Here is a 16,364-nt window from a genome sequence, read left to right on the forward strand (position 1 = left end):
TCTCTCTCTGTTCTTATTTAGCGAGCAACGCCTCTCATACACCCTGGGAAACAGTAGCCCAGTCAACTCAGTGTGCCCAGCTGCCCCGAGATCAGCGGACGAGACCAGCTCTGTTTTGTTTGTTTGTTTGTTTGTTGTGGAGCATTAAAGACGTTTTTCTTGTCTAGCCTGGGTTCGAATCTGCATTGTTACTGGGTCCAAAACAACTCAACACACGGCTCGCTGTAACAATATTAGGCTGTTTTTCCAAAACCTACTGTCCTTATCTAAACAAAGGAAGTGACCCGTGTGACATATAGTTGAGAAAGGCTCAGGCCCTGTGGTTGGTTAGTGTGGTTTTAAATGTAGACAGGATTTGGAATGTGGTTTTCTTACTTCAGGAACAGAACCTGAAAGTCACATCATCTCTCTGACGCCACATCCACATCACAGCTGAAGTTCCCCTCCAAGTAACTCAGACCTGATGTTTCCACAGAAGTGTGAACAAACCAAATGAGATGACTTCAGATCAGATCTGGGCCACTTGTGTACGTGGTTTTCCTCGAAAAAGATCACAAAGTAAAAAAGGGATGTTTTTGCAGTGAAAACCTCTCATGTCCAAACTCAGTCCATCATAGCTCTGGGCACAACACGTTTTCCTCGTTCACAGCTCACACAACGAAGTACCACACCTCACCACCTCTGTGTCAAAAACTACAGAAGGTAACGCTACAATCAGCTTAATTAATATCCCAACACCCCCCATGACAAACACACACACACGAAAGCTGATTTTTAAAACAAAAAGGGGAAAAATTTAAAATTAACTGAATGACAGCTAACACACACACAGCAGCAGCAGACGGTGCTGGTCGACTGTTGTGGTCCGGCTTTCACAGACAAGGTAGAAAAACAAACACACATTGATTTAAAAAAAAAAAAAAATCCCATGAGTCTTTGGGCTCTGTTGATACACTCTTTTTACCACATAGGGTTGTTCGTACCAGCTGAGGGGGATATGATGTCAGCGATGACATCACTTGATCATAGCTCGCTAGATAATGTTATCGCGTTTGCCCCCATCTTCCTGTCTGTGTCCAGTTGAGTGTTGGAGACTAGAGGAAGAAACTAGCGTTCTTTCTTCCCATGCACATTTTTTGGGGGGGTTTCAAGCCTGGGGTCAAAGTTCACGGGGTGGAGGAGCAATTGGTTACAAAGAACAAAAAGAAAAAAGAGAGAAAGACTGATTTTGGAAACTAGCAGCCACCATCACTGTCCTCCTATTCCCCAGAACAAAGAAAAAGAGGAAAGAAGAGGAAGGGATGGCTGATGGAAAAAGAGGGAACGACAGACCAAATAACAAGTGCAAGGCTTGCTAGCGGTTGTTCTTGGCAGCTTCCTTGGCAGCCACAATGAGAGGAGTCAGGCTGGAGAGAGGCTTCGCCATCTTCAGAAACTGATGCTGAGGGGAGGAGAAGAAAAAGACAGGGACGAGGAGGGGAGGGAAGAGCAAGAGAAGAAGGGGAATGGCAAGGAGGAAGGAGAGAGACAGGGAAGGGAAGAAAGAGTGGGAGAGCGAACAAGGGAGGGAAGGGGACAGAGAGAAATACATCAGTTCACTGTGTAGAAAGACAGAAAACAGACACCTGGTGTCACCTGGTGATTGACCTTTCACTGTGACTCCACGTAGGCTAATAGAGCTAGTTATCATTCATGTTAGTTCATGAATTAACATAAACTTTTTGTGCACACTGTAACAATTCGTTTCCACAAAGAAGATGCTGTACACACTGTGCTGCTCGCAATGAACAACTTATAACAGGTAACCTCTGAGTACAAACAACAATTAGCTCAGCTCTACATGATTACAAAGGTAATCGTTTGGCTCTCTATTATGAATCTACAGTATGGAGACAAAAATACTATTGATGCACACACACACACACACACAGCAACTAATACCCACAGTAGTTCTTTAGCTGACCCCCTCTTCTCCACATCCATCTCCAGACATCGGTTCAGGAAGTCTCTGAATATCGTTGACAGCTTCTCCGGGTTCTGCAACTCCGGCGTCCCATTGGTCGCGATGAGATACAGCGCCTAGACGATAGGCACAAGCAACAGGCTAGTCTACACCTTATGTAACATGTACAGTATATATGCTTAAAGCAACTGTACATATGTTGTAAAAATCTTTTCTGTGGTGCCACCCAGTGGTGGTTTTCGGAAGTGCTTTTCTGCATAATGAGCACTCTCAGTACTTTTGATGTTAATATTGTTGTATTTAGTAACGTTTTGAATGCAGAACTTTTACTTGTAACAGTATTTCTACACTGTGGTATTTCTACTTTTACTTCAGTAAAAAATCTGAGGACCTCTATCACCACTGCCTAATTTATACAGGACACATTTAGTACTTAAATAGATCTGTGTTTGTCTTTGCTGTCCAACTGTTTCTATAACACTGAGACAAATTCCCACAGGTCACAGGTGTTAGTGTTACTTATCCTCAGTAAACAGTCTCACCCTGAGTGGATTTTCATTCAGGTACGGCGGCTCCCCCTCTACCATCTCTATAGCCATGATGCCCAGGGACCAGATGTCCACTTTGGGACCATAGGCTTTACGGGTCACGACCTCAGGAGCCATCCAGTATGGAGTCCCGACCATAGTGCTGCGTTTGCTCTGCTCTGGAGTGATCTGGGCGCAGAAGCCAAAGTCAGCTTGGAGGAGGAGAGAGAGACCAAAATTAGTCCATGTATTCACAGCGTTCGAAACCCTCTTCAGATGAACACTTGTATTAAAATAAATAAATAAGGACAGCTGCCCTTTATTTACCATCAGTCTGTGAACTTCTCTAAGCTAATAGAGTTTTGCTTGGAGGTCATGCACTCTGCCAGCACATTAATGAGCCGAGTTTAAAATTCAAATTAAAAATAAAAACTTCTAGGTGAATGCATGAAATCTCCACACAGTGGGTAATGTAAATCTGTGATGAGTAAATACTGGCCTGGGGACCAAACCTGGCCAAACTAAAGATTCTGCTTTTATTTTTTGCATCAAAGCGTTATATGAAGTTTCAAATGAATTTTAATATAAGCTGTTGCAAAAAATTTTAAAACACGTTTTGTCCATTGAACAAAAAGGCCTGAATGTCTCACAGCTCCTGTGCAACAACGGCCGCTGTACTGAACAACAATGAAGAAACACTGGCACATGGCTGAACCTCACTGACGGCCCTAAACATCTCCTCTATGATCACTCAGCAAATGGACAGACTGAACTTCAATACTGGTCACAGTAGAATCACAGCGCCCCCTGTTGGCCTGAATAAGCAGCTACAACAACAGTCCTCAGTGTCCTGCAGTTCTGAATACTTAGAATGAATAAATGATGTGTGGACTGACTGAGTTTGACAGAGCCGTCCATGCCCAGCAGGATGTTGTCGCTCTTGATGTCCCGATGGATGACCTGGTTTGAATGGAGGAACTCCAATGCCTGCAGACACTGAAAAGGGAGACAGAAGATATGGATAATAAATCTCCTTTACTGGCAGGGTTTCCTCACCTCACAAAGGCGGGCATGCTCTTGAGCACAGCATGAGGAAATGAAAACTTTGGGAGAACCTCCAGTGTTTTGTTTTTATTCATTTCCACCTGAAATGGTGTCTTACCTCTCTGCATACAGCAGCTATTTGGGCTTCATCCATGCAGGTTTCTGTGACGACGTCAGTCAAAGAACCTCCGGCCAGGTACTCCATCACCACCCACAGCTCATCACCCACCAAGTAACTATGGCAAACACCGGTACATGCAGGAATATATTTTAACAGTATGCTCTGTATTCTACTGAATCAACATTTTGCTAGACTGTAGAAATAGAACATTATCTTAAGAACCATAGTGGACTCAAAAAAATATTCAATTTAACAGAGGAGTTTGAAAATTGTGGCATTTGTTATGTGTCAAAATCTTGACAGAGTTTTGTAAATTTTGTAGCATAAATATTCTCTGATATAGTTTAATTGGTTTGATTGGTAGAGGTGACATTACCAACTGTTTTTACAAATCGATTAGCTAGTGACATTTCAGGAAATGGTGTAAAAGGCCCATCATTTTCCCTCATGTCTTCAGATCAAAACCCAAAGATTTTCAATTTAACAAGACAAAACAAAACTATTTTGTATTCTTGAGTATTCTTGTTTTTTATATTGTGTATTCTTGGGGGATCTTATATTTAGACTAGGTGTTCGTTCTTTTGGCTTTAAACTCTTTACTTGACTCCAGGAGAGCCCTGCACAAGAATTCCTCTATGCCTAGACTATGTGTTTATGCATAAACGGCAAATAAAAATCTTGATTCTTGAAAAAAATAAAAGCTGTTGTTGATCAGTTGTCTGTTGATTGACTAACTGATCAATCGACTAATTGTTAGCACCACTGGATGGCAGTAAACTGTCTAGAAAACCAGAAAAGCTATAAAACACACTCTGCGTGTGTTTTTTATTTTTGTGTGTGTGTGTGTCAGTGTTCCATGGAGCGTCTGACATTTAATTCGCTCTTGGTTTCGATGAGCGCGGCCACTGTCTTGTCTGCATTGGATCGTGGTGATTTCATTTACAGCGATGCTCCTCCAGCACCACTTCAATCATTAGCTGTTGTGTATCAATCACAGCGCTCGGAGGTTCAGGACACTGTGGACTGTGACCCGTACCAGAACATAGGCTGGCCCTCAGTGTCGGTCAGCGGGGACCCGAACATTTACTTACGAAGCCCTTGTAGGAAAACATCCCGTATGTTACATGCCTTCTGCAGCAGCATCTAAAACTAGATCAGCTGATTTCATTGGCTGGTTTTAAAGTTTAACTGAGTCCTTCACTGCCTACAGTTGAACATTCTGTGGACACTGAGTGAAGTGTAACTTCAATCCTAACTCTTATGCTTTACCATTTTATCCTTATCTCTTATTTGTGAGTTTAAGGTGGACTTGGCTTCATTTTTGTTGGGTTTACATGTGTTTATTATCAGCACAGTGCTTGTTTTTAGCCTTTTTATCATTTCCCGCTATTTAAGTTTGTTTTACTGTCCTGTGCACAGAGGGCATCCATGCACAGGAGAGTCAACCTGCTCTCACTGGACCCCGCTATATAAATTTGAAAAGTTGAATGAATGAATGAACTTAACTCTGAAGTGATGAACTGAATATGAAATAAATTAAAAATCATTGATGAGGCATGTGAATTCAACAGCATTACAAAAAACAATGACATTCCTTCGCCAAGCCTGTAAAACACACACACACACACACACACACACACACACACACACACACACACTAAATCAGAGACGGTGAAAATGTTTCCATGGGAATGACAGTGTTATCGCCAGTCTTGCATGTGGCCTCAATTTCTCTCAAGACAAACAGGCAACCAGACCAATCCTGAACTGATCTTGGTTCAGTTCTGCATACTTCATAGCTCAGTGGTGGTTCCTCAGCAGCGCCCAGTGCTTCCACTGCTCCTCAAACACCCAGAATATCACAGAGGTGTTTTACAGGTTTCCAGAGAAAATTAAAACTTTACATTTGTCTCATTTTGCACCAAACTGTGTTTTTCTCCTTGTTTCGCAAGTTGCGTTCAGCATTTTCTCACAACACCAACATTAAGAGGAGGATCTCAGCTGAGTGTGAACCTGCCAAAACTAAATATAATCCTCCAACTTTTAAAGCTGCAGCCTCTAGAAACGATGGTCTGCACCAGCATTCGGTACTGGTACAGGACCTCAGCAGCGGCACACTGAAGCAGTATTATAGTTGTACATTTTTAAAAGAAATCTATCAAATGGTGGCAACCTAAGAGCAATAACACAACATCAATCAACAAAAAAGACAGAACTGGCAGAGTGTGGAAGTCAAACCACTTCTCTCCCTGTCATGATTCATCTGCTGACAAACAGTGAATGATTATAAAGGCGACGCTGTTGAGTGATGGGGTCTTTACCTGTCCAGGTAGTTGACTATGTTGGGGTTCTTGTTTTCCCTCATCACCAGAATCTCATTGATGATCAGCTCTTTCTTCGGCTGCTGCTGCAGGTTCATCTGTTTGATGGCAACCTGAGAGAAAAGACATATTTGACTAGTGCAAATAAATCATGCGGACCTGGAAATAAACTGAGAACAGAGAGGCTGGGGATGGTGGGGAGGTGGACATTCAAAAACAGACAGAAGAACGGGTTTATTAAAAGCATAGATAATGTGACAGAGAACGAAAGAAGGCAAGCGCATGAAAAGAATATTGGTAAGAAACTGAAGCCAGAGGACAAGCAGCCAGACAGACAAGGTGATTAGGAAGGGAAACGTCTAAATCCGAGGGCAGTGAGACTAATTCTCACAGAGGGAAACTGAGAGGAATTAATCTGCCAGATGAGCTGAGCTCCTTTAAAATGAACCTGGAGTCACAGTGACTGAATCCAGACTTAAGGCCAGTTACTGACACAATATTCTCATTGTGCAAAGTCCAGCTAGTGAATTAAAGGCTTAAAAACATTTTACTATAATAATTTAGCATTCAACATTTAAACTGCCTGAGCACTTTCATCCACGTGGTGAACTTTATTTAACCTCTAGACTGTTCTCAGCATGTATCCGGTCATTATTTGGTACAGTACCTGACAATCAGTCTCTGTCTCTCTTCATCTGCCATACCTTGTATAGAGAGTAGTTCCCTAACTGGTTTATTAATTTGTGTAATACTGCAGCATATTAGTGTCTCTCTCAGAGAAAAATCAGTGTCTTTCTCTTCCCGGCCCATTATAAATAGACACAGTGCTTTATAGAGTTTTCAGTACTGCTGTATTTGTGGTTGTGTTATACCCTGTACCTTTTAAAAACCAAACCAGAGAGTAAGTGTACATCTGTACAAATTAAGAACTTGGCCTGACTTATTCCTTGACCTCAGGTGGGAGCTGTTACTGTATCTGGTCAATCTCCAAATCTTACTTTTGAGTAAAACACAATAAAAACACTAAAGCCGTCCTGTGTTGGTGAATTTAATGCGTATCCTTCTGTGAGATTTTAGCCATTTTAGCTCTATGGTTGTCAGACTGTCTGTTTTTTTATTTTTATTCAGGCCTAAATGAAGTTAGTACTGTACAGACTCACAGAGCTGCTGGCATGTTTGTAGACTCCTCTTGTCGTGTTATAACCAGCATGTCTTTTTAGCAATGTTAGTATTGCCATTACCTGTCCAGGGTGGACCACGCCTCTTGCCCATTGTCAGCTGGGATTAACCACGCCTCGTGCCCATTGTCAGCTGGGATTGGCTCCGCCCCCCCATGGCCCTCTTCAGGATAAGCAGTATAGATAATGGATGGATGGATGGATAGTATTGCCTTTTTAAATAAGGGGTGTGGCTAGCTGTTAGCTGAAGGAGGATAAAGCATAGAGGAATGTAGAAAGGAGACACAGATATCGAGTGTGACAAAGGAGACTACCTCCTGTCCTGTAGCGATGTCTATGGCTGTGTACACCGTCCCAGACGCCCTGAAAACACACAGCAGGTGAACATTACACTCCATGTGATCAGTTCTTTGTTGGGTGAAAACTTCTTCTATTCCTTAAAAGTCCTCAAGGCATGAAAATCTGCAGGTTTCAAGTGACATTCAGTAGCGTTCGACTAATTACAGGTTGTCTGTTAGAGCTTTAGATTTACTGGGAGATTTTTAATGTTGCTTTCCCCCCGTTGTGTCTGACATAAACATCTCTAACACCTCTTCACACTGATTTAAACTTGTCTTGATAATTAACAGTTTGAGTCATTTTCTAAGCAAAAAATAAATTCTGATAGGGCTGAGACTTTGCTCCTTTTATTTGTTTTACATCACTGTGAACTGGGACTAGTTTACATATGCCAAAGAATACACCTTGAACTCTGAGACTCTATGATGTGCTACATACAAAACAATTAATAATCAATAATCAAGTGATAAACTCATAATTAAAATGATCCTTAGCTTCCTAAATGGAACTAATCTTTATAAATAACAATTCGCCAAAGTCAACATCTTACTTTATACTCTTATGAACTTTATACTCTTTCTACATCTTTATCCATTAGACAATTTAAAATAACGAACTACATGCAGCTGTGACGGATGGAACCGTGAAACACATTCAGATAATCTCAGAGTGTTTTCATTAAACTGCTTACACACAGATGATTTGATGCACTTGTTTCAACTAATGCACTAATGTGGACCTTGTACTACTGTAACTTGCATACCAAGCATTGACAGCCTGAAGAAACGTGTTTTGAACTTGACTTTTCAGTCAGAGACTGAACACAGTCACATTATATTACAGATAGTTCTTACAGACTGTCTGTGACGGTGAAAGTCTTGTATGACATTAATGTCTCAGACTGTCTGTGACAGTGAAAGTCTTGTATGACATTAATGTCTGCTGCTTATAGTTCCTAACACTTACATGTAATAAACTAAACTACACAATGAGTGAGTGAACCAGTCACAGCTCAACATATCATCTTCATGACTTACCCCTGTCCGATCTTCTCAAAGCGGGTGTATTTCTTCTTGGGGTCTCCAACACTTACAATTGTCCCTGAGTTCAAAGACAGAGAAAGAAAAAAGCTAAAACTCAGTTACTGATTCAAACAGATCTGCAAGAGCAGGACAAAGAAAACCGGGCCCTAGATATAATCCACAGCTGATATTTATATGTTAATTTTACAGTGAATTTGAATGGATAGAGGAGTCTGGAGTCTTTCTATCCATCATAATTCTGCTCTAGTCTTCACCACACTCAGGTCAATGCAGCATGCTGGCTGGGAGACAGAGCAGAGACAAAATGAGGGATGAGGTGAAAACTAAACAGGTCTGGAAAAAGAAAGGAGATTTAAAGAAAGGCAGGAAAATGTTTAACAGTGAACGAAGGAGAAGGAGGAAAGAAAGATGGAAGGAAGGAAGGAAGGAAGGAAGAAAAATCAAGGAACAAAGAAATGAAGGTAGAAAGGAAAAAAGTTATAAAAGATAAAAGAATGAATCAAGAAAGAAAGAAAGGAGCAGCTCTGTCTGCAGCTCAGTAACCCACAACAGGAAACTGCTTAGACGACAAAAGCTGGAGCAGGAGTCACGCTGGACGATGGAAAGAGAAGACGACCAATCAGATGTGAGGATTGGACATGGGGGGCAGGGACAGTGGATATCAGGTCTGTCAGTCAAAAACAGACAGACAGTATCCTGGTCTTACCAGCTGCAGGAGACCTGAGCACATCTGGACAGGCATGGGGACAGGCATAGTTTAAAAAATATACAGGCTTTTTTTTATTCACGGGTTACAAACACAGAACATCACATTTCAACATGGGGAAGAAGCTTCTTTAAACATATGTTTTCATTCTGAAACTACACAGACTTAAAAAAGAGAGAGCACTTCTCTTTAAGCAGATGCAATAGTGGCTGGAACATTAGTACTGTATCAATATTGCTGGGGAAAAAACACTCGTCTGTATAATTTGCTTGCGTTACTGCAGATACATCTGCTACAAACAACATTAACATAAAACGTAAATCCCTTTATCTGACATTGTGTCGCTGTAATGCCACTGAAAACCACGAGCTATATGGGCTCTACAGTTCTTATACATTAGTCCTGGAGCCGGTTATTACTGCTGCGCTACTACTGGACTGCTACAGCTGTTTCACAGACAGAGCAGGAGGAGCAAAGAGGAGTGGAGGGAGGGAGGAGAAAAATTAGAGGGAGAAGTCAGTTAATGCAGCTTTAACTTTGTCAGGTCTGAACGCTGTGAGACGGCAGGAAACATCTTTTCTAAGTAAGAACTCGTAACATCTTTCACTGTGCCTCACAAACACTGGACCTGTGTGTACTACATAAAAAAAGGCACAATATTATTTGGGGTAAAAATACTTGAAGCACACCGATTGTATATTTAGTACTGTCCCACTTGTAAAAAACAATGTTTTCTTAGTTCTACTTTTTAACAACTTCATAAAATACCGTTTCAAAAACAGAAAATATCTGCTGAATTCAGCACCAGCCTGACTTGAGCCTAAAATAAATTCTCTCTGAGGGAAACTGTTTCTGCAAATAAAGACAACGAGATGAATCAGCCTGTCAAACACAAGAGTGTAGAGGAGGTTTAAATTAGCACACGGAGACTGTCCTCACTGAACTGAGTGAATTGAGTTTCACAGAATACAGACACGGGATAATGATTACGATCTACAGACAAAATAGTTATTAATCACAGGACAAATAGTGATATTGTATGTAAAGCTGTGCAGGAGCTTCACTTTGCTAAAAGTTACACAGTTTGAGTCTTGTAAGATTAAAAACACTTTTATCATGAAGTCCTGAAGCCAATTTATACTTTCTGCATACCTTTAAGTAGACACAAACACGGATGAAGAATGTGCACCCGTTTCTATTCATATTACAATTTCTGTCAGCGTACACTCACATACTGGTGCGTGTACTGTCGGGGGGTTTTAGTAATTTTTGGCCTTCAGGAGGACATCCGCACACCGGTCCATAGCGGACACACGAACATGGATAGTATGAGTTAGCCTTAGGTGGTCAGATCTCATCAGTTTTAATCTTTCCATGTCCTAAATAAAGCTTTTAAATTCATCAGCAGAGCATGATGGACTTTAAATCACTTCAGTCTTACAGAGGACAGTTTCACCTCTAACCAGGTGGGGCCACTGCTTCATCAGCTTGAACTATAAGGAAACTAGCACCTGGTGTAAAATTGTCAAAAGTCAGACAGCCACGGGGCTGAGGTGCAGATGATGCATGAAAATCCATCAGAATTGTCTAAATGCTACCAAATCACTGAAGTGAAACCCAGTATGTTCTACCATATTCTGTATTGTGGCCGAGAGTCTTCAAGTCCATTCCCTGCACCATTACACGCACAATATGGCCAGAAGTATGTGAACAACCAAACACTACAACCACACGACTGTGGAACATTTCTCACTCTTCTTGTTTCAGGTTTTCCACCAGATGTTGAACAAAAGATGTGTTAATGAGGTCCAGCACTGCCTCTGGCTCACAGTTGGTGTTTCAGTTCATCCCAGAGGTGTCGGGTGCAGTGCGGCCTAGTCAGGTTTGTCAACGCCAAACTGGGAAAACCATTATTTATGGATGTACAGGGGCACTGTCATGTTCAAACAGGAAGAGGACAAACATGATCTGTCACCACAAACCTGGAAGAACACTGTAGTTTAAAATATCACTGAATGCTGTAGCACTACGTTTCCCTTCAGTGCAACTCACAGGACGAACAATGTAGAACAGTTAAAAATTCACAGTGAACCGTGATACATGGTGTCCACATACATTTGGCCATATACTAGAGCGTAGATGTTCCTTTGTAGAGCCAGAGCATGTACGTCATTGAAACTCTTAAGTGTTATGTTCTTAAATGGGAAGTTATTTCTAACAATCTGTATAATATCGATATGTTAAATGTATAATCTGTAGTGTTTTAAAGGTACGAGTTAAGATTACATGTTCTCTTTTCATGTACGTGTGTGCGTTTGAGTGTACGAAGGAGCCTTACGTAGTTTCTCCAGGATCTCCTCGTCTGACATCTTCTTCTTTCTGGCTTTGTCCTGGGGGCGGGGCAGAGAAGGCCCAGGGGCGGGGCTTGCACTGGGAGGGCTGCTTGGAGCTCCTTCTGCAGCAGGGGCGGGCGTGACAGCAGCGGCAGCAGCGGTCGGCACAGAGATGGGGGAGGTCGCGGCATCCTTGGTGGGAGGAGGAGGGAGGGGCTCGATCACAGAGCGAGTGTATATCTGAAAGAATAAGAGAAGTTCAACAGAGTGAAATTAAAACGGGGTTAAATGAGACTTTTCTAATGTCTGTGATAAAAACATGGTAAATGGTCTTATACTTGTATAAGTAGTAAATGGTCTTATACTTGTATAAGTAGTAAATGGTCTTATACTTGTATAAGTAGTAAATGGTCTTATACTTGTATAAGTAGTAAATGGTCTTATACTTGTATAAGTAGTAAATGGTCTTATACTTGTATAAGTAGTAAATGGTCTTATACTTGTATAAGTAGTAAATGGTCTTATACTTGTATAAGTAGTAAATGGTCTTATACTTGTATAAGTAGTAAATGGTCTTATACTTGTATAAGTAGTAAATGGTCTTATACTTGTATAAGTAGTAAATGGTCTTATACTTGTATAGCGCCTTTCTACGCTTCTTACAACACACTCAAAGCGCTTTCACACATTATTCGGCCATTCACCCATTCACACTCCCAAATTCACACACCAGTGACATCACCGGGAGCAACTGGGGGTTGTTGTCTTGCTCAAGGACACCTCGACATGTTGACTGGACAAGCCGGGAATCGAACCGCTAATCCTCCAGTTAGGAAACGACTCGCTCTACCTCCTGAGCCACAGCCGCCCAACAGCCATGCACACAACCTTCATCATACAGAATAAATGTTGTGGGTCTATATATACAGTACATGTTGGTGACAGTTAACTTTCTATTCAGAAGCAACAGTCACCAACATGTTCTGGTTCCACCTGCTTTAATGTGAGGAACTGATGCTTTTCTTTGTCAGACATGAGAATCAGCTGAGTCTCTGTGGGTCTGTTGGTTGGACACAATGAGACGTGTGGAGACGCCACCTTTGACTCTGGGAATTTTCCCCAATGTTTGACATTCTGGGAATAAAAAGATCAATCAGATCATTAAAGTTAAGTGTCTGAGTCAGGATGCATTGAAATTTTGCTTCCAGACTGAATTAAAGTATCTGTCAGATCTGGACCCACCTATCGAGCATGTGGGGGCCAGGGAATGCATTATATTAATCAGAGTCCTCACAAGTATAGAAAGACAAAAGTGCATCCTCACTGATTTGGTGTGTTCTGGTCGGGGGGCAATCACCGGCGGCGGCTCAGCCTCATCTTCGTCCTCATCCTCGGATACGGTTGCTATGGCGGGCGTGTCCATCACAGTCTTGGCGCTCTGTGTGATGTCACAAGGGAAGAGAGGGCGGAGTCTAAATGACATCATCGTCACATGAGCCAAGAGCGATACCAAACCCATCGTATGGCCACTGTCACTTCTTCCTCTACTGCTTCAGCATCTCATCATGCAGAGAAGTTCTTGTCCTTAGTTCTCCTTTCTAGTTTCTCCTTTTTTAAACCTCTTCCCTCTCTGTCTTTCCACCCTTTTCACTCGCCCTCTTCTCATCATCACTGTTGATATCTAAAAGCTCTGGTCATGTCTGGCTCCTGATGCCACTCGTCACACATCCTCCTCTCCATCGCTCTCTTCCTCTATCTCTCTCTGATAGCCTGATGCTCGGCTGGTGGCCAGGCTGCAGAGACAGGGAAATGGTGAAAGGAGGAAAACATGCTGATTCACGATGCGGAGAGAGAGAGTGAGCGAGGGAGAAAGAGGAGTGCCATCATCATCGCTTCCTCCTCCCTCCTATGTATTCTCACCTTCCTGGTTTGGTTTAAATGCACCTTTAAGATAACAGTTGCAGTGCAGCACCAATAAGAGCCACTGAGATCAGAGCTGTGTGTGTATTAATGGAGACCTGGATACAACATTGATAGATGGTGCCCATTCATTCCTATGAAAGCTGAAAAAAATCATCATTCTTCTGGATTTTAGCCATAAAAAATACCCAGATGTTCCACATGTTTCCATGTGCCGAGCCGACTCCCACCAGACGAGCCAGGTGACTTCCAGTTGGCTCCATGCACACATGAATGGGATAAAATAAAAAATATCCTATGGCTGAACTAGACTTTTCAAATGATACTGGACACAGCGAACCATTTTGTGGGGTTTGTGACACTAGGAAAAATGTATTTACCATTTTACACACTTTTAAACTAGAATATAGTGTGTAAGTACACATTAGGACTCAGGGAGAAGTTTCCCCCCTTTTCTAACTAAACACTGCTTTGCAAACAGATTACATTTTTTAGATATCTAAATTAAACCTGTTGTTCTGAAGCTGTTTGGGTTTATGGCCAACTTAAAAACATTGTTAAAATGTAATAAAGTAGAATGTAAAATGTAAACAAAAACTAGTTTAAGTGATAAAAAGAAGAATGCAAATCAACAAGCCCGGTATCAAATCTTGCTAATTGTCGGTGCTTTCCTTTATGGGATTTGCATTCACACATACCGTGTACAATACTTAAGTTCTTCAAATACTCTCCCATTTAATTTACCTGAGATGTCATGATTAAGTACCTATTCAAGTAGCAACAGAAGAACGCCAACAAGCAGCAAGAAGGACAGTGTTATTCATTCTCTTGATTTAAGCACTATTGTTCCCGCTTGGGCAGTAAATGTGCAAACCAAAAATAATTTGGGTAACTGTTACCGGTATTATCAGCTGGTTCTACTGACAGCTGATCACTCTCACTGTGGATGACAGTTACAGTGATGGTAAACAAACATTGAAGAACATAAGTTATGAAATGAAACCGTCCTCACATCTCGGTCTGGGTGTGGCTGTGTGAGCGGCACAGTAGTCTTACCGTTGTGGTGGAGGAGCTGTAGGCATCTGTGCTTTTATCTGCAGGGAAAAACACAAAATGAGAAATTACTATAAGAAAAAACAATAAGAAGAAAGAGCAAGTTATGTGTATATGTGTCAGTGTGTACCTGTGAAGCTCATGTATTTCTGGCTGTTGGATGTTTCTTTTGAGTCGTAGAACTTCAGAACATCAAGGACGGCCTGAGGATTCTTCTTCTGCTCCAGCTTGGTGATGTTGGATGTCTGCAGGAGCCGGGCCCACTGCTCCGGCATGCCCTACACACACACACACACACACACACACACACAGAGAGTTTTACTTCATTATTTATTATGTGCACTGTGTTTTCTTTACTTATAGCATCTGGACATTTGTCCTTGACACAGCTCACGTCACCTCCAAAAAAACAATACATTTTAGATTCAACAAGACAGTGTAGTCAAGAAAACTAAGGTAGCCTTGGTGCATAACCTGGATTTATTGCTACAGAACAAACAGCACGAGGGCGCACCAGCAGCCAAACAGTTATGGTGTGTTGCACCATATATGTAAGCACAGTGTGTGTGTGACGTCCGTGGATCGAATCCAGCTACTGACCTATGTCACAGGTCCTCCTCTACCCTGCCTTTCCTGTCCGCTTCTCCAAGACCCACTTAACCCCATAAAAATAAAAATAAAGGCCACAGAACAGAACCCAAAAGAGGTGCCGTGGGACGAGCTCAGAGAGCCGTGCACACCAGACATCCTGACTGAATGGAAGCAGCTCTGTGAGACCGAATGGTCCACACTCCTCCTGAACATTGTGCGGCTCTGATCCACAGCTACTTGTCTGAGGTTACTGCTGCCAACTGAGGTTCGACCAGCTATTAAATCTCAGGGTTCGCTTACTTTTTCCACCAGCACTGTAAATGTTTAATGGGAGTGTTGTTGTTTGTGTGTTATTAGATTGAGTACACTGTTGGTTTATACTTGTTACACAGATAAAGATCAGATCGCATTTGAAACCTGGCATTTCCAAAAAGTTCACTTACTTTTTCTTGCCAATGAACAGATGCACGCACACTCACACACTCCCTAACAAGGGACTCTCATCATATTTGTACTTCAGTCACATAACTGGGTCACATCTCTTTGTTTTCCAACTCTCTCTGTCGGGGTCAGTCCATCACACACAGTTAGGCTGTTCTGACTTGAGTAAAAGGTTTGTGTATAGGAAAAGAAAGGAGAAGCACAATGAGCTCTCTCTCTCACACACACACTCACACACACAGTTAAATTCCAAACAAAACGAGCTTGAGCAGGTGGATAAATGAGTCAGCTAAACAAGGCATCTTTGCCTAATGTGATTATTTGAAGAGATTCATTTGCTGAGTGTGTTTGTATCAAACACAGAGACACACACACACACATTTACACAAAAGCCTCACAGACAACAGTGAACATGGGTCCTTTGGCAAGCAATTAATAATTTATGCAAACCAGATGCACAAATACACACCGCAGATGCACACTGCGGTTGCTTTCAGTACATTTAAGAGTGTTACTATACTCTGGGAACGAACACACAACATCACACTCACTTACTGTAAACTCCCCGGTAACTGCATCAAAGCCGACGTGGATGGTGTGTTCAAAATCAGACGGCAGAGAAATCTCTGGACGCTCCTTCTTCTTATAGGCTGAAGGCAAAAACAGACATTGATTTTAGGTGATTTCAGGTCAATTTCCCTTCCCCTCAAAGGCTGCAGAGGAGGAGCCGAAGTGAAGGTTGGACCAATTCAATAATTAAACCCACTGGAACATAAAATCCTGC

General features: G+C 41.9%; 1 protein-coding gene across 1 annotated transcript in view; it reads right to left on the reverse strand.

Moving 5' to 3' along the window:
* Positions 1-115: 115 nt before the first annotated feature.
* Positions 116-16,364, reverse strand: part of pak1 (p21 protein (Cdc42/Rac)-activated kinase 1) — a 47,821-nt gene continuing 31,572 nt past the window's right edge. The window contains exons 4-16 of the mRNA XM_020623563.1: positions 16,136-16,230; positions 14,679-14,826; positions 14,552-14,589; positions 12,900-13,013; positions 11,581-11,815; positions 8,531-8,594; positions 7,469-7,517; positions 5,977-6,089; positions 3,653-3,770; positions 3,387-3,486; positions 2,506-2,702; positions 1,945-2,079; positions 116-1,444 (exon numbers count right to left, since the gene is read on the reverse strand). Of these exons, the coding sequence (XP_020479219.1) occupies positions 1,355-1,444; positions 1,945-2,079; positions 2,506-2,702; positions 3,387-3,486; positions 3,653-3,770; positions 5,977-6,089; positions 7,469-7,517; positions 8,531-8,594; positions 11,581-11,815; positions 12,900-13,013; positions 14,552-14,589; positions 14,679-14,826; positions 16,136-16,230 (1,496 nt within the window). The 3' untranslated portion in view covers positions 116-1,354. The remainder of the gene's footprint in view (positions 1,445-1,944; positions 2,080-2,505; positions 2,703-3,386; positions 3,487-3,652; positions 3,771-5,976; positions 6,090-7,468; positions 7,518-8,530; positions 8,595-11,580; positions 11,816-12,899; positions 13,014-14,551; positions 14,590-14,678; positions 14,827-16,135; positions 16,231-16,364) is intronic.

This window comes from Monopterus albus, unplaced genomic scaffold (assembly GCF_001952655.1).
Source record: "Monopterus albus unplaced genomic scaffold, M_albus_1.0 scaffold304.1, whole genome shotgun sequence".
NCBI classification, from domain to species: Eukaryota; Metazoa; Chordata; class Actinopteri; order Synbranchiformes; family Synbranchidae; genus Monopterus; species Monopterus albus.